Source organism: Poecilia latipinna, unplaced genomic scaffold, assembly GCF_001443285.1.
Source record: "Poecilia latipinna isolate Pla-1442-1.1 unplaced genomic scaffold, P_latipinna-1.0 Scaffold666, whole genome shotgun sequence".
NCBI classification, from domain to species: Eukaryota; Metazoa; Chordata; class Actinopteri; order Cyprinodontiformes; family Poeciliidae; genus Poecilia; species Poecilia latipinna.
The window spans coordinates 222,400-243,256 of record NW_015113282.1 but is presented as its reverse complement, the minus strand read 5'-3'; the positions used below and the strand labels follow the sequence as shown (position 1 = coordinate 243,256).

The window sequence follows — 20,857 nt, the reverse complement described above, 5'->3', positions numbered from 1 at the left end:
TAACAGCCCATTTTAATGGTTTGAACACAAAATATATCTTACTATGCATTAATGTGCACAGTGGAAACCACCTTAGCACTACAGCAGAAGCTGCTATTGTCTTGAATATTATGTATTCAAGAATAATACAAATTAATTATTTACATTTTCTAACAAGTAAGGATCCAATAAATGGGAAATTTGCTTTAAACAAATTATTAGACATTTGATCATTACATGCATTGCAAGTCAATTCAAAAGCAATAACTTATTAATGTACCGGAAAGCATTTTGTTTCAATGCCGTATTTAAATAACGCTCCAGCACCGTCTTACTACACTGCATCATTCAAAATATGATCTCCAGCTAAGTCAGGCTCCAGTAGAGTTTTGGAAACTTTTGCTCTACATGAAAAACCCCGCAACCAAATAATAAAATGACCTAATCTCACATACACAGTTGAGATGTCTAACTCACCTCAATATGTTGGATGCTCGAAACTTAAAGAAACTGACAACATACTTTCTCATTATGCTGAGGCTACATTTACACAAGACCGCAGTGTGGAAACTGCTGGTATTTTCAAATGTTGGTTGAGGAAACGTTCCATGTTTAGATCAGTTGTAGTTGTCATGCCAGGCCACTGTATGGCGCTGTGATTTCAACATCTCTTCACTGCAAAAGCACAAAGTCTTACCAAGTAAATTTGGTCTAATTTCTAGTGCAAAAACTAGCATTGAAATAAGACTAAACTAACTCAGAAGTAACTTTTCAATAACATATAAGAGCTTGTTTTAAGTCAGTAATTCTTTAAAATTGATGAAAGAGTTCTAGTTCCACTGGAATATTAGTTGTTTTTTTTTTTTCAGTTATAACAAGACATTTTTCAGATGTCTTGAAATAAAAACGTTTTTCTCTTAGATCAGGCCTCAAGAAGTGACACTCCGATTACTGGAGATGTGTAAATGTAAATATTACAGTTTTATTGAAAACTGTAAACAAATTTCTTAATATGTATTTAGAGGGCTTGAAATTTTATCTCAGATGATCAGATACATTTTTATAAATAATAAGAAAAACATATTTGAATTTTCACACTTTTGATGCCAATATGCAGATACTATTCAGAAAAGGAGTGTATCAAAGTCCAGACCTTCACTTCTTCATGTTTTTCAACAAAATACAGTTTGTCTGCAGTTTTAAATGTAAAAGTCCCCTTTTCCATTTTGCATTATATTCTGCAAACATCTCATTAAAACTGCATACTGAACATCCTGAAGAAAAAAAAAATTCAATATGTTGTTTTCAGCTGTTCTCATGTTCATAATCCTCCACAAAAGATGAAAAGATTTTCTAAGGGGTCAAAATCATAATTTACTTCGTAACAAAAGCTGTCCTGTGTGAAAACAGACTTTTGTCACGATCTTGTTCGCTTATTCATAATCCTGTTAACCACTGAAGGACACCAGATCCTCTTCTTATATTTCAATAAAAGGATACTATTCAGAAACTGTGATTGTTTTCACATGAAAACACCGATAAGCAGCATGCCGTGTAGGGAAACAGCCCTGGCAGCTACGTTAAAAGACTATTCCCATTTCCCAAAAGCTCAAGAGACATGAAGGATTTGGAATTCATTGCCAGATCTTATGCATAATTAAGCTAATCGTAACTCTTCCACCCTCCCATCCAGCTACATCCCCCAGAATTGCCCAGGGGATTTTCATGCTGCTGCTTTTTTACAGTAACTTAGTCCTGTGAGCTCAGAATTGACCTCTCGTTATCATTAACTCTGCAGATAATAATACCTCTCTAGCTACTTTGGTCTATGACATGAACCTAGACTGCTGATTTTTATGATTTTTTTTTTTTTTTTTAATTTCCTCCCCGCCGTTCAAGCATATTTCCATGCAGCCAGCAAGCCACAGGGCCGTTTCTGTGCAGCCTGCTGAGAGCTGACAAAAGATGGCTTTGTTGGAAACGGAGAGCGAAGAAAGACCAAAGACTCACTTAACGCTCTGTTCATGTTTTACTTGATCTGGTCCTCGCATGGAGTCTTGGCCGGTTGGCTAAAGGAAGTGATTCTCTATTCTTTTCATTTCTTTTTTCACATCAGATTTGGTTCTGTTGTTTTAATCCCGAAGGTATATCCACCAGCACATCTCCTTTCGTCTTCACCTTCTAACGCTCGGTCTGCATAATGTGACTTTAATCACCATTTGAGGACTATTAAGGTGACAACCCCTCGAGTGAAAACTGTGCCTCTGAGGAATGGTTGTGGCTTTCTCATAATTGACGGCTGCAGAGGAGAGAAGTGGTTCACCCGCTCTGCTATGCATCAGACGGCTTATTAAGCATGCAACGATTCTGCTTGCGGAGAGCGCAAAAACAAACAAAGAGCAGCTCTCACACGATATCTTTGTGTCTGCTGTCTTGATACTGTGTGTTAACCTGCTAACCCTCACCCCTCTTTTTTGCAGACATGCCCAAAGGGGGTATGTATATCTACCGTCCTGCCCCATCAACTCCTCAACCCTTTCCTTGTCATGCTCCCTCCTCACTGATTCAACCCAAACACCTCTGTTGCTTTTGTTTCTTTTCTGCTCATATGCAGTTCTTTACAAAACCATTTGTAGTCCTGTGTGTTTTTTCTTTTTTTTTGTCTTTTCACTTTTATTTTTATATTACAAGTTGCCACAATGTATTTCACTGCAGTTATGTGCACAAAGAAGTTCATAGATGTGAAGTGAAAGGGAAAGGAACACATGGTCTTCCAAATATTTTACACAAGACGATTTGAAAAGTGAGAAATCTTGTGTGTAATTCAACAGAAATCTTATAGAGAATGCATCATAAAGTTGGAAGAAGGCGCTCTGGTCCAATTTGTGGAAGCAAATGTTGCACATCATCTGTGGTGGCAGCATCATGTTGGGAGGCTTCCTTCAGTAAAGACAGAGGAGCTAAGCTGATGGAAAGATGGATGGAGTTAATGTTGCATTCCAGTTACCTCTGAAGTCAAAACTCGGAGTTCAGTTTGATGACACACTAACAGCATTCTGGTTGACAAAGTTGGAGAAGTTGGGATTTCAATATGGCGCCATGTTGAAATGATAAATTGGCCTTACAAGTTGTAACTAGGGGGTAGTCGGAGTTTCTCCCAATTTACGAGTGGGAAATCTGAGGACTTCTGAGGGTGTTCCAGTTGATTTTTCCAATGAGGAAGTTGGAATTTCCCAGTTCTGCCTACAAATGAAATGCACCACAATGCTTGGCTAACATGGAGGGAAACCTTAGAAGTTGCAAAAGTCTTGGAAGTGGAGCACAGGTTCACCATCCGGCTAAACAATCACCTTAAACATAGAGCCAAACTACAACTGAATCAAAGATCATGTCATTTTTAAACTGAAGTTAAACGACAGTCTCTATCTGTTCTAAATAAGCATGAGCTATTCTGCAAAGCTGGTAGAGACAAAGAGATAAGAGGTGGTTCTTCAAAATGTCAACCCTGGGGGGTTGAAAACAAATGCACAACACACTTTAGAACAAAAATGTTGAAAATCATGCATCTTTTTTCTTTCCACTCCCCAGTAATCCCCCACTTTGTTTTATACTCTATGCACTTACACATTGCATCACTTTACCTTATATTACCCATGCTGTCATTTCCTCAGCAGACCATTATAAAAAAGGAGTTGCAGTTATGAGTAACCATTCGCGACTGAAAAGAAGCAGTGACAGATTCATCTGTTTTGCTTTGCCTTTTATAGCCAGATGTTTTCCACCATATGTCATAGGACCGTCGCCCTGAGTGATTTAATCTCAACCAGACAGAGTAATGTTGTTTCTCTCATTTAGATGCGGAACCTTTGCTTGTAAACTCATGAGTCCGAAGACAGCACTGGTGCATCGGAAAGATGCATTTCTCCATGAGCAACAAGAGCTGTGCAGCAGATGTGAGCAGAAAGTTGGGCTGCTTGACATGACACACGTTAACCTTTATCTTCATCTGCTTGTCAGGACTCTCCAACCCCCTCCTCAGTCACAACACATTCATTTTCTTTAAATTAGAACTAAAAAGTAGAACCCCCAAGGCTGTATCTATTTAAATAGAAGTCGGGGCATTCCCTAAATAAGCCCAGGCTTGCTGCATTGTTTTCATTGTAATGAGAGAAGCTTTAAAAATGGGCAAGAAAAGCAATACAGTGCAAATCTACTGAATCAAGAACACCTATAAAGGCCATTAATGATTCATCATCCAATAGCAACTGAAGAGCTGATATTAAGAAAAAGGCATAAAGTTTCAGGTGTTTTTTTTGTTTGTTTGTTTTTTTGTCTAATTGGTTATTCACTGTTAAGTTAAATACAGGTCATCTTACCATTAGGTCTCCTTCTGAGCTTTAGGGAGCATGTAGCTTGGTGAAGTCTGGTTCATAGTGAGAAAACAACACCCGTTAAAATGAGAATGAGTGGATAAGATGAAAACAAAGAAGTGGATGCCACAGAATGCTTCAGAAGCTCAGAGGCATTGCGGAAAACCCAAGACGTCCAGACTCTGATAGAAGGTTCTGAGCTAACATTTCTCTGAATTCACTTCAAAACTCCTGTTGACAGAGCAAAACAAAATGGAAATATCTTTATTTTTGCTTTTATTTATTTAGTGTACATAGCTAAATTTGTTGAAAACTAATCCTACTATATCAGTTTAGATGCAAAAAGTAAACTTGTACATGTTTAGCTTTCAAATATAATAGTAAAAATGTTGGAAATGTGACTCTTTTTAAGCTCCCATTAAATCACATCTTGAACATATATTTTGAAAATGAGGCATCATTAGCCAATTTGATGACAAAAAACACATTTCAACCACATTTAGACATGAATTGACATTATACAACAACCCACTCCACCCACTGTCTTCCAGATTCAGTCAGGAGTAGCAAGTCCACTAATCCTGCATAATCCAGACATTCCCAGGCCAGGAGCAAAATATTGTTCACCCAGCATGCTCTGCTGGATGATCTTTGCAATTTCCATCCAGGAGTTTTTATCTGTTTGACAATTTTTGTGGGTATTTTGCAAAAATAAAATTTCAGAAATGTACGGAATTTCTCACCATGTCAGATAAACGCTCCTCAAAAATATTTGTGTCGCCTGTGTGGATACAAAAACAGGACAGTGGAAGCAAACTGTTTGAAACAACATATAAATCATACAACACATCGCTTAGAGTTCTGTGGAAAATGGTTCAACAAGGTGTTGAGAAGGGGACACCGTTTTGGCATCTTGTTTGACGCATATCTTGGAACAAGACGGCACAATTTTTGTCACGCAACTTTGAGAATCGATTTCAGTGCTTCAGATGAAGGATGGAAGAGCCTTAAGGCTGAGTCGCTCCACTCTGTAGAGGAAGCTAACTGTAGCTGCTTCTAAACAGAATCTTAGTCGAGGTTTGGATCATTGAAGTACTGATAAATCAAAAGCTTTACGTTTTGGCTCTTCTTTTTCCTTATTATGGCACTCTTGAGAATTGTCCATGTTACTGCAGAGGCTCAACCCATATATCAACGCTTTATTCTTCCGTCATTCATAAACAAGACACCAAGATACATGAAATCCTTCATTTAGGATTTCAGGACTTAATTCGCAGATTTCCCCTAATGAAGGATATCTTTATCTTTTAATAGTTTCACCTTTTAGTCTTTCTGGGTATATATGTTGCTTTAGGGAATCTCTGAGTCAAGTAAGAAGAAAATGAACGTAGCAGTAGTTTCTTTGACTGCACATCTATGTTCATGGGGCTGTTCCAGAGATCTGCGCTTGCAGTTGTCTATGGCAAATATTGCCTGTGTGTTTGCTCTGCTGGTTGCAGTGGAATGAGGGGGATTTCATATTTGTCTTGAAACCAAAGAGTGGCAGCTGCTCTTCAGTCTGTGGGGAAAGTTTCGTGATAGTGTTTTGTGTGTGTGTGTGTGTGTGTGTGTGTGTGCGTGTGTATGTGTGAGTGTCTTTGTTGATAAAATGGGAGATTCCAGACCCTCTCTCAAGTCTGTGTCTGGCTTTTTGGTGGTCAGAAGACCCTAAATGGATTATATGAACAATCCGACAAGAAAGCTAGACTGTCTGATGCCAAATTAAGTGTAATTTTCACTTTACAGTACATCTTATAGCTGTTTATTCTCTAACTGCCTCCTCACTGAGTCGTTCATGCTCTGCAGGTCTTGGCCATGGGGGGATCCAAGAGTAAGCCCAAAGACGTTGCCCAGCGAAACCGCAGCCTCGACAGTAACATCAGCTCTGGGGGAGGGGCTGGCAGTCTCCACCACAACTCGGCTCAACAGTCAGCGACACCCAACCGCAGCCCAATTGTGGACACAGATTCACAATTAGTGACCAATAATGCCGGACTCGTTCTGTTTGGAGGTGTGGACAATAACAGAATAACTCCAACAGGTGAGACGTCTTAGACTTTGGTACTTTACGCCATCATTTAGCACCTAATTAAAGCCCAATTATCTGTTTTTTGCATAAGGTGTGACGACATTTGTGGCCTTGTACGACTACGAGTCTCGAACAGAGACAGATCTGTCTTTCAAGAAGGGGGAGCGTCTCCAGATACTAAATAACACGTAAGAAACACAAAGAAAACATTAACAGTACACCATGACCTTACTGCATTTTTACTCTTTTTCTCTTCAAAGTCCCTCCACAAAGCTTTCAATTTAGATTAAAATATTTCCCACACCATTTTCAGACTGTCTAGTGCCTTGGCACATCTTTGCAGTGACATAGTGATTGTGAAATGATATATGATATCATTTGTTGCTCCTAAGAGCTGGGCATTCAGCAAGACCTACTTATTTACTGAGTGGAGTGCTAACCTGTGTAAAGGGGAGGGTTATGCTTGTTTATTCACATGTGGATTATCAATAGAGGTGCAGTGAACCATATACAGTGTACACAATCCTGTTCACCCAATAAATTGCTGACCTAGAAGGCAGAAGCTTTGAACAATAGTGGATTATAGCTGCGTCTGGCGCCTTGAACCAAAAACGGAACTGGAGCATCGAGTTTGAGTTCACAGAATAAATCTTAATTAATTAGATTAGTTAGCAAGTTTTTAAAGAAAAATAAATAAGTTCAACTATCTAGCTTTCTAGCTAGTGTTAAGAAAATAAATTTAGAATATGCTAGTTTTAAAACTTAACATGTTTTGATTGAAATAGTCTAATTATAGTTTTAAAATTAGTAACTTATTCTGGCCTATTGACCTTTATGTTACCTGTAGTTACAGCAGATTGTCTGCTATTGTTTGAACTGCCATTTGTCTGTGTGGGAAATAATCAGGAGAAGTTCCAGCTTTCACATTCATTTGTGAAAAGCCATAAAACTGCAGGAGTTCAGGAGAAGCTCTGCTCTGACTTTGTTTAGACAATGGAGACAAAAAGTCTTAGATTGTGACTTGCAGGGAGTTTTAAAAAGGGTCAGAGATAGCTCCTGTTTGGATGAGCAAAGATGTGCCTTATTTGAATAAATTAAAGACAAGAATACGCCTTTACTATAAAACTTTCTACACAGAAGTAACACATTAGATTTGCTCTTGCAATTCTCCAAAGACGTCTTTGCTTTTCTTTCTTTCTTCCTTCTTCTTTCCATTTATGTCAGGTAAATGAATGTATGTCTCTGTTGTTCTGCAGTTTCTGTTGTAACTTCATGTGTTGTTTTCTATTGGATTAAACTCTGTCATTCTGTGACCTCAACACTCATTGTTGTTTTCTGTGTGGCTACACGCGGCCCGCCGGAAGAACCTGGGATGAGAAGAAGATCAAGCTAGAGAGTTTCTTAAAACCTAAAATCTTCTTCAACACTAGATTTACTATTGCTAAAGAATATCAAGCTCTTCCCTAGCTAGCTAACTTGTAAGCTAGCTAGTTGGCTAGGTAGCTTATAGCTACAAACCATAGCTAACTTGCAAGTCCTAAAATTTGAGTTTGCAAAAGACAGGAATCTGTAAAAGTTTGGAAAGCATTCAGGAGGCATTCATAAGCATTATTTTTTAGAAAATAATGCTTCTGCGTTTTCTCCTTCAGTCCAGTATAAGTGTTTGATACTTCACACTGATCTGTGTTGTTAGCCTTGCTGCTCCTAACTTGCTCTCATTTTTTCCACTTTTTTCCCCTTCATTTATTTTCTCATTTTTGCATCATGAACCATTATTTGTTTATAGGAGGAAGATAAACTGCAGGTTTGTTAAGCTTTTTCTGGAATTTTGAATTTACACTGAACGTCTGACCTCGTTGGTTTGTCACATAGACCACATCCTGTATAATACCACTTCATCGCATAACTCTGCCCTTGGCCCAGAAACCCTTGTTACAGTAATCCAGGGGAGCTGATGCAAAGCCTTGCAGCACTATCACCATCATAGGTCAGCTAGAGGTAATGAGAGTGAACCTTGTTTTGCCCCAAATTCTCTAAGTAAAGATATTGCTGCAAAGCTGCAGCAACCCAGTCTCTGACAAATCATACAGCAACTGCATCCTCCTCTATTTCATACCCACATGAATGCATGACCGTATGATTTTATGGCTTTAAACTAGTGTTTGTTTTTAATTTAACAGTAGAGCGACCACGGCTTATGTTTACCAAGCTTCTCTAGGGCCAAGAGCTCAACCATGCCTAAATGTAGCTTCATTTGAGTTTACCAGTGTGACCAAAAATGACAGTATCGCTGTGATTCATGCTTTTAGAGACTTGATAAACCGAAAATGGATCTTTGTGTATCTGATGTGTGATGAGCCTTGGTTTAAAAGCTAAGTCTTATCATTTTATCTGTGCAGGGAAGGGGACTGGTGGCTGGCGAACTCCCTGACCACCGGAAAGAGCGGTTATATCCCCAGCAATTATGTGGCTCCATCTGACTCCATCCAGGCAGAAGAGTAAACCCCTTCATTTATTTTTTCTACATGTTCTGTTTTATCTGAGTCTTACCAAGAGCGATGATGATCCACTCCCTAATTCTAGAAGGTTTTCTCTCTTGGAGCTTTATGTTATTTTGAAATTACTTTTTGAAGAGAAGTCTGAGGTTTTGAGAAGTTAAAACATTGTTATTGGTTAGCTGAGCATAGCTTAGACTGCTGCATCAAATAGCTTGGGGCTCTTGAAAACTGATGAAATCTTGCTACCCATACCTCTTAAATCAACTATGAATATACAAATAACAGTTTGGCAAAGAGCTAAATTATTTCCAGAATGTGTTTACAGTAGACTTCTGGTATTGCACCATTAAAACCTTGGTGGTTAATTGTTTTTTTTGTGTGCCCGTATTAAAATGCCTTGCTCTACTGTAGCACTGCTGATTCTGGTTCTGGTTTATTCAAACGCAGTGCAAAATATTGCCATAAATGTGTATTTTTATAATTCCCCACCTCATTACTTGGAGTGTTTGTGACTCCTATAGCATATACAAATAATGAGCACATGATTTTTAGGTGACTGTAAAACTGCAATAAGTTCCCAGCACTTTATAAAAAACATTGTTTCTTTTATTATTTTTATTCTTCATATCATAGACGTATTGTGGTAGAATTATTACACCTTTAACATGCCAGCTACTGTTAGCTCAATCTGCAGTTATAAGCTATTTTTCTCTGCTTTGATGCGGAGATGTTTTTGGATATTCCTGTGTTGATTCTTTATCTTTGTCCTGATTAAAAAAAAATATTCCAAATATCTTAACTTTTTCTTTGTGTGGGTGGTTGGCATTTTCTGAATTTGCATGCCTACCTGCTCGCTTTTACAGCATGACGCATGAGCTAATCTTCATCTGTAACTACCTCCTTTCTCACTTTTCCCTTCTGCTCCACCAGTGATCTCAAACTGACACTAGATTCCAGGTAAGCAGCTTTTACTGGAGAAAGAAATATTGAATTAATATCAGGGTTTCCAGTTCATGAGTGCAGATTTATGCGGGTAGAACAGACTTTATTTTCTCTGCTGCTTTTTGTCTCTTTACTCATACTCTCCAGTCGTCTTCACTTTTTCCCCAAACTGTTTGCTTTTTAATGCTTTGAAATCAATCAAATGAGTAATCTCTTCAAAACAGACTTGTTGCTTTCTTACGTTGAAATGAACTAAAGTGTCAAACCTTAGAAAAAAAAACAAATTACTAACTAATAAATTAAATGTGTGAAAAAATAAGAAACTTTTCACTTTTCCAATGCTTGTGGAAAGACAACATGTTTGGCATCTACTTTCATTTGAGAGAATAAATTTTTGTAGTCTGTTAGATGAATTCATAAATTGTCGCTCTGATTCCCACATATATTCTGCTCCCTGATGTTTTGGATTTCTGTGTTTGTTTCTTATTTGCACTTTCTAGATGGTTCTTTGCCAAAATCACACGCCGCGATTCAGAAAGGATGCTGCTAGCTTTGGAAAATAGAAGAGGGACTTTCGTGGTGAGAGAGAGTGAGACCACCAAAGGTCAGTGCCTCACCTTTCCCATTCAGTCTGTTGAGTTACGACTGCAAAATTAAAACAGTGATTTAAAGACTCCTACTGCCTAACTTAACTGGTGTTTTGTGCTCTTAGATTGTAAATATATAATCTTTTCACAAAACTAAGTTAAATTTTAATTTTAAAAAAATAAACACTAAGGCAAAAACACTAAAATAGGCTGCCACCAATTAAAATGAAATGTATGAAGCAAAATATTTATGGTTATGAAACATAACATTTTAAAACCTCAGTATATCATAACCACTATATGAAAAACTGCATTATATTTGCTTTTATATAGCACATAAGTGCTAATTAATTGAACTGGCTAAAAAAAAAAAAAAAAAAACATTTGAGGTGTTCTGGAATATTCAGGTATTGGTTAACACAATGCCAAGATGGAACAACACCAGTGATCTTAAAAAAAAACATCTGTGAAGAGTTGTCAAGGCAAATTATTCAAAAAGTTATTGACAATTAAAAAACTTTGCAGAGAGGCTCCACTCTCAAAATATCTTCTTTCTAAATATGATCTGGGATTGTAATGTTTCATCTGAACAGCAAATTATAACATTTAGTTTCCCTAAATGGGATAAATATATTATATTTGACATGAACTGAACTGAATAAAAAATATTAAAGATAATTATTTCTCTCATTACATGTATTTTAGAAAGGTAAAAGTAGTTTATCAGAGTCTTTTATTAGTGAGGCCTTTGTCTTCTCAGATACCAGATATGGTGAGGAAAATAAAGAACCAGTGACCATGATAATCTCCCTTCATACTAAATAGGAGGAAGTATAAATTAACAGCTTGTGGACCAGGGTTTGTTCTCAGGTACTGATTAACAAAACCAGGTACAAATTCCTTTAATGCAGAGTTTTAGTGGACATGTGCCCTCTTCCACATGTTTAGTCTGGTAAAAACTTGTAAAAAGTAGCAGAAAAGAGGTAGAAAAATTAAATTTAGTTCATTTATTAAACACTAGTTCCTATATATTATCACCTCTATAAATGTTGAGAGTCAGAGGGACATTTATAACAAGCACTCACATTTGGAAAGACAGAAAGAACATACTTTTTTTGTCTTTGTAACGCAGTAAATGGCTGTAAGACAAACTTATCCATGTCTGCAGTCAAAACAATAAATAAAAGTCTTAGATAAAGATGGCTGGTAGGAACTAACGTGTGTCTTGCCACCATTCAAAGTGAGGAGGAAGGAATAGAAAGAAGCGTTTTTGTAATAACATCATATAAATTAGCACTTCTCAGACTTTAAACTGTAACTATGTGCTTTAATTAGATTATGCCTGTCTGTAAAAAAAACTCCCAACATTGTATGTAAAAACAAATATAAAAGATATGGAGAAGCACCCCTTAAGAATGGTGGAGGGTGTGTGATGCTGTGGGCTTGTCATCATTAATTTTTTAAAATTTCAATATTTTTAAAATAAAAATCTGGTTGCCTTTGTGAGAAAAATAAAAAAAAAATGAATCAAATATGACCTAATCAAGAGAAAAATGGTTCACGAGTCACAAACAACCTTCTTCCATCAACGTATCAACAGCATGACATACCCAAAGGTTCTGGAAAATAAATAATAATGCAATTTTCTTCTCTAAATAATGTTTTTTATAGTAGGGGTGGGAATTCTGTTAGTACAATAAAAGATTAATGTCTTTCATAGCATTTTGTACATCAATACTGGAGTTGTCAATAAGTGTGGAGAACTGTGTACTTATAAAATGTTTAGACTTCAACATGAATCTCAGTTTGAACTCTGCAGTTTGAACAAAGAAGAAATAAAGGAAACTTTAAGCAACGAGGCATGTTCTCCCGCTGTTCACTGCACTCCCTGCTGCGTTCTTGTAAAAGCGTTTGTACAGAAGAAAACCCATCAGGTGTCCCGGGAAAGGTTGGAAGTGACGCTCCTGTAAAGTAACGGGGCTCCTGATAGGCAGCTGCTGCATCCATAGATACAGGCACTGAGATGAGATCAGGTTGAACGTAAATTATGTGGGTGTAAAAAGGGATTCAAATTATAAACCTTCTTTTAATCTTCGTTATAATCAGCCGTTTCTGTCCTCAGCAGTCCATGGTTTGGGGAGAGAAAAGGAGGAAGAAAGGAAGGAGGCTGATTAGAATCAATAGGGAAGAACTGGTTGGATGAGGGAAAAATACAGAATTTAGGTCAGTGTGGAGCTGAGCTTAGAATTGTACAACCACAAGCCACATCACCCAGTTCAAACATAGAGGAAGGGGGGAAGTGGCCTTGGGCTGCTCGCTGTTTCACTTTTAGTTGTGTGCGCTGCAGCTGCTCCCTCTGGTGGTGAAATCAAAACGTTGCACGATGTGAAATTTTGGGCATTTTTAGTGGCTGTCAATCGATTTAAAAATTCAGATTAATCACACTCAAGTGCTGTGATTAATCACGAATAATCCTTATGCCTGACTTTGTGAGCAGCAAGTTTTGAAAGAAAAAATTTAAGAAAATGGTTTTATTGTCTCAAACCAAACTGAAGATTCTCAGTTTTTCCAAATATTTCAGCTGCCTGAAACAATCTGTTCCTCCTCCAGAACATGAGAAATGATTATTCTTTCAAAACCTCATTAACTGTGTTTATTCCTCTCATCATGGGTGACAATGGATTTGGAAACGGTTGCTCATATTTGCCAAAGTTACATGGGGGAACCAAATATTTCACCTGTTTGAAATAATCTGTCCCCATTCTGTACCATGAGATCAAGATTTGATTTATTTATTTTTTTTTATTATAATTTGGTCATGTGAAATTTTGAGCTCATACATGTAGACGTGCTTCATTAAATTTTTGCGGACATTTTTCACCTTTCCCACTCCCGTGTGTGTTTAGCCCTACATAACCCTTCGCAGTACAGTAACGCATTAAATGTCTAATATTACGTGTTAACGTTACCTTACCTATTTTTTTTTCCTTCCAGGTGCTTACTGTCTGTCAGTGTTGGATTGTGACAACACCAGAGGGCTCAACGTGAAACACTACAAGATCAGGAAGCTGGACAGCGGAGGCTTCTACATCACATCCCGCACACCATTCGCCACCCTGCAGCAGCTCGTCAATCATTACCGCAGTGAGTTCAGGGAGAAGCTTTCCCACTCAGTCTGTTATCAACAAAAACAGATTGTTATTTAAAACAAAACTGCTGTGTCCTCCTCAGAGCACGCCGACGGGCTGTGTCACACTCTGACGGACGTTTGTCCCGTACTGAAGCCTCAGACTCAGGGCTTATCCAAGGATGCCTGGGAGATCCCGAGAGAGTCGCTTCGCTTGGAGGTCAAGATGGGACAGGGCTGCTTCGGAGAGGTCTGGAGAGGTAGGTCATACAACATATATCCTGCTTTTCTATTATAAAAATTTCTGCTTCTCTTTATGCCACTGGTACATTTCTAAAAAGATTTAGCAATCTGGCATCTGCTGTAAACATAAATTAGTCTTTCTTTCATTATTACTGCATAAGCACAGGAAATTTATAAAATTCAATCTTTAATTTGAGAACATTTACTATTATTATATATTGTTGTTACTGCCATTCTTAGTAGAATATAATAGAAACAGCCTCTATTGTCTCGCAAAGGGGAAATTCAGGTGTAACCTGAAACCCTAGAAAAGGATGGAATTTTTGTGCAAAAATGTTTTCAACCTCTATGAAGAAAAGTTTTATTAAAGTCTCCTCTTGACAATAAGGGCATTTTTTCCCTCTTGTTATCTTTCTAACAACTTGATAGGACACTTTGCAACTCGTGGCTGAAAGTATGAAGGAAGTCCTGAGTTGTTACAGATGTGTCTTTGATAGTGGATCTGCTTTGTTTTCATCAGGAACGTGGAACGGCACCACACAGGTGGCCATCAAGACGCTGAAGCCCGGCACCATGTCCCCCGAGGCGTTCCTGCAGGAAGCTCAGGTCATGAAGAAACTGAGACACGAGAAGCTGGTTCAGCTGTACGCCGTGGTGTCTGAGGAGCCCATCTACATCGTAACAGAGTTCATGGACCAAGGTCAGCATGATAACATTTTAGACACTGTAACTAAATTTCTCCCAGAAATTTCCTTAGTTGTTTAAAGATTTGCAGCGTTTAACAAACTTCTCTACAAACAGGCAGCTTATTGGAGTTTCTGAAGGGACAGTATAGCGCAATGCTCCGCCTCCCTCAGCTGGTGGACTTTGCCTCTCAGGTAAGAATATTTTCTTACCATTAGCTTGAGATGCTATACCTTTTTGTTTATTTTTTGTTGTTGTTTTTTGTAATAAACCCTAAATGTTGCCACCTTTCATCAGATTGCTTCAGGGATGGCCTACGTAGAGAGAATGAACTACGTTCATAGAGATCTCCGAGCCGCTAACATCCTGGTTGGAGATAATCTGGTTTGCAAAGTGGCTGATTTTGGTTTGGCTCGCCTGATTGAGGATAATGAATATACAGCCAGGCAAGGTGAGTAGTAAAAGTCCTAAGCCTCATAACTGGTGGTTCCACCTTTACAAGCAGCTGCCATCTGTAATAACTACCAGTGAGTCTTTCACATTGCTGTGGAGGAATTTTGACCCACTTTTCTTTAGAGAATTACAGGGTTTTCAAGCATGAACATCCTGTTTAATGTCACGCTACAACGTCTCAATCAGATTTAAAGGGAACATATTATGCAAATTTCACATTTTGCATGTTTTCATTCTTTAATTTGAGTTGCTACTGCTTCTAAAAACAGCCTAAGCGCTTAAAAAAACACCCAGCTGTTATTTGGGAATAAGTCAATGGTTTTTGATGTCTTAAAAATGAGCTGTTTCAAAAACCTTATGAATGTAACTTGACAAATATGCTCCTCACTTAGCTAGCATTTAGCATTTAGAAGCCACTTGCTGCATTCTTGTTGGTTGTGCAGAAGGCACCACTTTTGCTTTTTAAAGATGTAAGTTTGCGTAATTAAGCATCTGTTGGCAGCCATTTTTACATGCGAGTGTAAGCGCATGTGAAAATGTACATTTACCCATATTCACATATGCTTAGACATCGACCAACAGCAGGTTACCTGGAATTTGAAGTGACGAGAGACCCTAAAACAGCCTCTTGTTTTATGATCAAAATGTTTGTTGGCAAACATGAGACAGACCTTTGTTTTTATTTTGTTTTGTTTGGGTTTTTTTGGTCATTAATGGTTTTTGCCATGGAGGCCATTTTGCCCAGTTTTATTCTTATTGTTAAATCTTGAACATTGACCTGATTTGAGGAAGGTGAAACCTGCAGAACTTTAGATGTTGGTCTTTTTTCTTTCATGACTTCTCTCAAAATATGCACTCATCCACATTTTCTCTACATGTGGATGGATTCATTTCTATTTGCAGACTGATAGATGTCAATAACTTTGTTTTCCATCTGTATGTATATTTCTTTTTGATGTCTTTTAGCCAAGTTGATTTTGTTATGCAGGTTTTGTTTGAGTGATGTCTTCATTCTACAGGTTCATGCTGGTGCTTAGCTGATAAAATTGAACTTAACTTTCCAAAACAATGCAGTTGATCACGATGAAAGCATGCTTTAACAGAGGGGGTGATTATTTTTCCACTTAGGAAACTGTTTTATATTTACTCTAATATTAAATTTTTTGATGTTCCAAAATCTTTAACACTGTAAATATTTCCACTGCTCTGTAGCTTTGAATTGCTTTTAGACATTTAAAATCAAGTTGCAATATGAATATTGTCTAAGCGCAGCGTATGCAGTGATTCATGCGCTATGAAGTGAAACTGATTAGTTGTCAGGGTCATCTAGATTCCAACGCTCACTTACGAGCAGGAACTGCAGGAAGTTACTGACGGGAGGAGATAATCGGAGCCAAACACAAACATCTGGCAGAAACTTACTGTAAATGATGGCTTAACTCACCCTGAGTGATGCGATGAGGAACTTATTTTGTTTTAAACTCAATCATTTATTTCTTCAACCCATGAATAAAGCATAAAACTATCATATAAAAAATATTTTAGGAATGACAACAGTGATTGCTTTAAAATGTCTGTAAAACTTCCAATTGTTCCTTTTTCTACTAGAAGCTCCATATAAGAATTACTTATTTCAGAAAGTTTAAAAATATGTATTTTCCATACTAATTTTATGCTTTCTTTACAAAAATAAAATAAAAATCAATCACAAAATTCCTTTTGATGCGTCTGTAGACAGTTAAAGCGATTTGATGACAGTGGTGAGGGTGCTATCCAGACAACTTTGAATAGAATATTTAGAAATTTAGAAATGCAGCAGCATCAATGTACATAGGTTCACACAACTACTGCATGTCCTGGCTCAGTTTGAATTAGTCAGAGTCTGTTTCTAGATTCGTTTAACTGGAACGATGACTGATGAAGATGGAGCGGTAGATATATGCTCAGCCAGAATGAAATGGCAGTTGTTTTGACGTAAACATCTGATTGCTGCCTGCAGCTACGCTGAAAGCTGTGGGTGGTGATACAACTGGTTTCTCTTTAAGACGAGCAGCTGAGTCACATGTAAACATCCCGAGGCTCAAAAGTTACAGAAACTAGCAAAGAGGACATGGAAACTAATTCATGTTGTTGCTTCTCAGTGTTTTTTACTCTCCCAGTCCTTTCCTGGAACAGTATTCCTTCAAAATCATGAACAGCTTATCTGAAATCATCTGTAACTGACATTTGATGTTTTTAAAACTTAATTATAGGTATCGGTAACTGCTACGGCAAGTCATAATCTTCGACTCTTGTTGACCTAATTTATTATTCATCTCTAACTCCAGATTAGTTGTTGATAAGATCTTGTAAGGCAGCTTTGTACAAGTCATTGATTTCCTGACATGCTAATGAACCTGTTTTTCTACAGGCGCCAAGTTCCCCATCAAGTGGACGGCTCCTGAGGCGGCGCTCTACGGCCGATTCACCATCAAATCTGACGTCTGGTCATTTGGGATCCTGCTGGTTGAACTGGCCACCAAAGGTCGCGTGCCCTACCCAGGCAAGGCTCTTTTTCTCAGACTTCGTTTCATGACATTAGTACTTTATGCATGTTCTCATCAAGAATAACAAACAGTCAGGGTAAAGAGAAAAGTACACCCTCTCAACTATAACTAGAAATGCTCTGTTCTTTACTACGTTCCAATAAATTTACAACACAACAGAAATCACCAGATATTTTTCTGTCCATTTTTTTTATTTTTCTTTAATTGGTTTGTTTCTAATACTCGAATGTGTGTGTGGGGGGGAGGGATTGTTAAACATTTCAGATCCAAAACTTAAAAGGTTTCACATGTTTGCCTTATTAAATTAAAGGCTAATTTGAAAAGGATTTGCTAAAAGGAAAATAATTTAGATCACTACTTCTTTGAAATTGGCTTATTTGTTTTGCCAAGTTTGATTTAATAAATTTAATAAAAGCAGATTTAGCTGCAGTGAAAGTCTACTTTAGAGTTAAAGTGACTGGACAGATGTGTTGTTGTTAAATAGAATACACTTTATTGATTCAGAATGGAAAATTGCTTATTTATTGACAAATTAATTAATCCAAAGTATAAATAATGGAAAATTTATGAAAGAAAACAACAGAAAAAAATTTAAATACTTGTGTGTTACCTAACATTTTCCCTTGTAAGATTTTGAGGATCCTCAAATGGGCCTTGAGTCGCAATTTGGGCACCACTTTAATATTTAAAAGTGTAGTAGAGACAGTGGGTCTACTTTCGTTTTTTTCACTGTGCATAATGATGAATGCTTAAGGTGTGGTTTGTCGTCCCAGGCATGGTGAACAGAGAGGTTCTGGATCAGGTGGAGCGCGGCTACAGGATGCCGTGTCCGACTGAATGTCCTGCTTCTCTCCATGAGCTGATGCTGAACTGCTGGAGGAAGGAGCCTGAGGAGAGGCCCACCTTCGAGTACCTGCAGGGCTTCCTGGAGGATTACTTCACCTCCACTGAGCCTCAGTACCAGCCTGGGGATAACCTGTAACCAGGCTGTTTGGATATGCAAAAACGGACCCGCGTATGGACATGCATGTGTGGAATAAAGGGGCAGAGATCAGCATAAAACTGGGTACAATCACTGACTGATTTCGTTCTTATCTCAAAGTCATTAGCTTTTTTTCATACATTTTTATCCAGAGAATCTAAAAAAAAAGTGCAAAATAATTGTTTAATTGCTTTCTCTGATTTTTATGGAACATGATCAGTGAGTCAAACTTGGGAAGTATTGATCTGCTGTTACGTTTCTCAGTCAGATGTACATTTTTACCACATTTTCTTTCGGATCCAATTTGAAACAAGCTCAGACTGTCTTCCTTTTATTGAGCCTACAATAATTTCTTATGACGTTGTGAATCTGGTTGAACTTGTTTCTCCCTGATCAACTGGAAATGTGTCATGTCTGCTGTCATGGCTGCCATGGGGAACATACAGCTGTTTCTGGTCAGAAAAGGTCAACTCAGGATGGGGTAAACAAAACTAATCTGCTGCAAAGATTTTTGTGCCAATGAAAATCTATTTTGTACTCTATTTTTGTTCTATTTTTGGTACTTTTCTTATAACAAAAAAAACTACATTGTTGCTCTGAAAGGGTGATCCACTGCTCCTGTGTATAGATTTTAATGTGCTGAGTTTTCAAATTTATTTTAAGTTTCCTTTCATTTTAAGATTTGTTCTTTATTCAGCACTGCTACGTTTTTCGTTTTTGTTTTTTTCTTAGTGCCATCTTGAGCACAATTTTACACTGGAGATTTTTTTTTTTTTCTTTTTCTTTTATTTTATTATTTTTTGGGACAAATGAGCAACAGGAGTGCATTCACTGTGGTAATGCCTCTCTATCGCCTGCAGGGGGCAGACCATAGTGGATTCCTGTTCACTCACACTGTAAGCATGTACAGAAATTAAAAATTGGCATTTTAAAACTTAATTGTAAATATCTTTGATGCTAATAATTTGTACATATCAACTTTTCTTATTTATTCATTTTAAATTAACCCAATTTTTTTTTCTTTCAGCACATGTGCATACTTCTTGTTTATGGTATTTTTATGGGATAAATAACATGAAACACATATAAAAATTTCATTACAAGTATTTTGGAGCATATTTCAGTGAAGCTGACCTGAATATTTTCTCAATGACTGACTGAAGAGGTGAGTTTGGGACTCATTTAAACATCAGTACTACAGATTTTTGAAGAAACTGAGCGTTGCTGACCTTCCTGTCTATCTTGTCGCCTGTTCAGCATGCTGACTAACAATAAATTGTTTGAAATCGCTTCTAATTTGTGCTCCCACTTAATATTTATTTGCGAAACAAAAAATGCACGTTAAAAGGTCATATTTGTGTGCACTGTTTATGTCTTCTGTAGGGGTTTTTAGGTCTCCTTCCTGCTTGTGCAGATATTATTTTTTAAATCTGCAGGTTTCCTACATATACCGTATTCTTTTTCTACCATATTCTGCTAGTATTTTCACATAACTCTTTGTGAAATTCTTTCCAATACTGTTCAAAACTGAAAAGTAAATTTGAATAAAATTTGTACATTGGCAGAATTGTCGTTCTTTTCTTTCGTTTATTTTAGAGCTATAACTTATTTTAACTGAGGTTAGGCATGATTAAGAAGATCACAGATGGGAAACCACAATAAAAAGATACTTTTTTAATTCTGATTTGTTTTTAGCTTTTAAAATAAAAAGGAGAAAGATTAAGCAATTTGCTCCAGCTTTGAAAAACAAGCCACACCCTGAGGACAAGGGAAGAGAGATCTTTTTTAAGACTGTTATCAACAAACTTCAAAAGCAAAATAGATATTTCCTAATCACTATAATTCTCACGCTCATCTGAGCAAAACTATTTGAATCCAAAGTAGCGCTTTGCAAATACAGTGTACTATCTTGTAATAGTAGGACTGAAATATGTTTTTCCCAAACAACCAGTTGTCTTGTCGTCACAGTCAAATGGTTGCTATAGAGACAGGGCCGCAGGCTGGGCACTTATTTTAACTTTGTTTTGGGTGGGAGTTTCAGTCACAGTTTTTTCTTTGATCTTAGCTAAACAAAAATCCTTGAAAAGTACATATGTGTCTTTAACATGTTGCAGTTCTTATTTTATAATACTCTTGATTACATGTAGAACTGAATGCACACGTCAGATTAAGCCTCAACCAGAACAGGTTGAACTGAGTAGCATAGAACAAACAAGTGGGGAGAAAATGTTCCTGTATAACTTATAACTTCATATGCATGACGTGAAAACAGGCAATAAACCAGGAAGTGCAGCATCAACCAGACACCAGTCCTGCATGTTTGGTCTGAACAAAGAAGTTAACAATGGTGAGCATGAACACAGAAACTGACATTCATC

General features: G+C 37.4%; 1 protein-coding gene across 4 annotated transcripts in view; it reads left to right on the top strand.

Moving 5' to 3' along the window:
- src (v-src avian sarcoma (Schmidt-Ruppin A-2) viral oncogene homolog) overlaps positions 1 to 20,043 on the top strand; it is a 36,927-nt gene extending 16,884 nt beyond the window's left edge. The window contains exons 2-14 of one of the 4 annotated variants that reach the window (XM_015044278.1): positions 6,195 to 6,429; positions 6,509 to 6,605; positions 8,204 to 8,221; positions 8,817 to 8,915; positions 9,846 to 9,872; positions 10,358 to 10,461; positions 13,439 to 13,588; positions 13,676 to 13,831; positions 14,335 to 14,514; positions 14,616 to 14,692; positions 14,796 to 14,949; positions 17,362 to 17,493; positions 18,271 to 20,043. In XM_015044278.1, coding sequence (XP_014899764.1) covers positions 6,204 to 6,429; positions 6,509 to 6,605; positions 8,204 to 8,221; positions 8,817 to 8,915; positions 9,846 to 9,872; positions 10,358 to 10,461; positions 13,439 to 13,588; positions 13,676 to 13,831; positions 14,335 to 14,514; positions 14,616 to 14,692; positions 14,796 to 14,949; positions 17,362 to 17,493; positions 18,271 to 18,479 — 1,629 coding nt within the window. In that variant the 5' untranslated portion in view covers positions 6,195 to 6,203 and the 3' untranslated portion in view covers positions 18,480 to 20,043. The remainder of the gene's footprint in view (positions 1 to 6,194; positions 6,430 to 6,508; positions 6,606 to 8,203; positions 8,222 to 8,816; positions 8,916 to 9,845; positions 9,873 to 10,357; positions 10,462 to 13,438; positions 13,589 to 13,675; positions 13,832 to 14,334; positions 14,515 to 14,615; positions 14,693 to 14,795; positions 14,950 to 17,361; positions 17,494 to 18,270) is intronic. The other 3 variants (XM_015044279.1, XM_015044280.1, XM_015044281.1) reach the window with 3 other exon arrangements.
- The last annotated feature ends 814 nt before the right edge of the window (positions 20,044 to 20,857 follow it).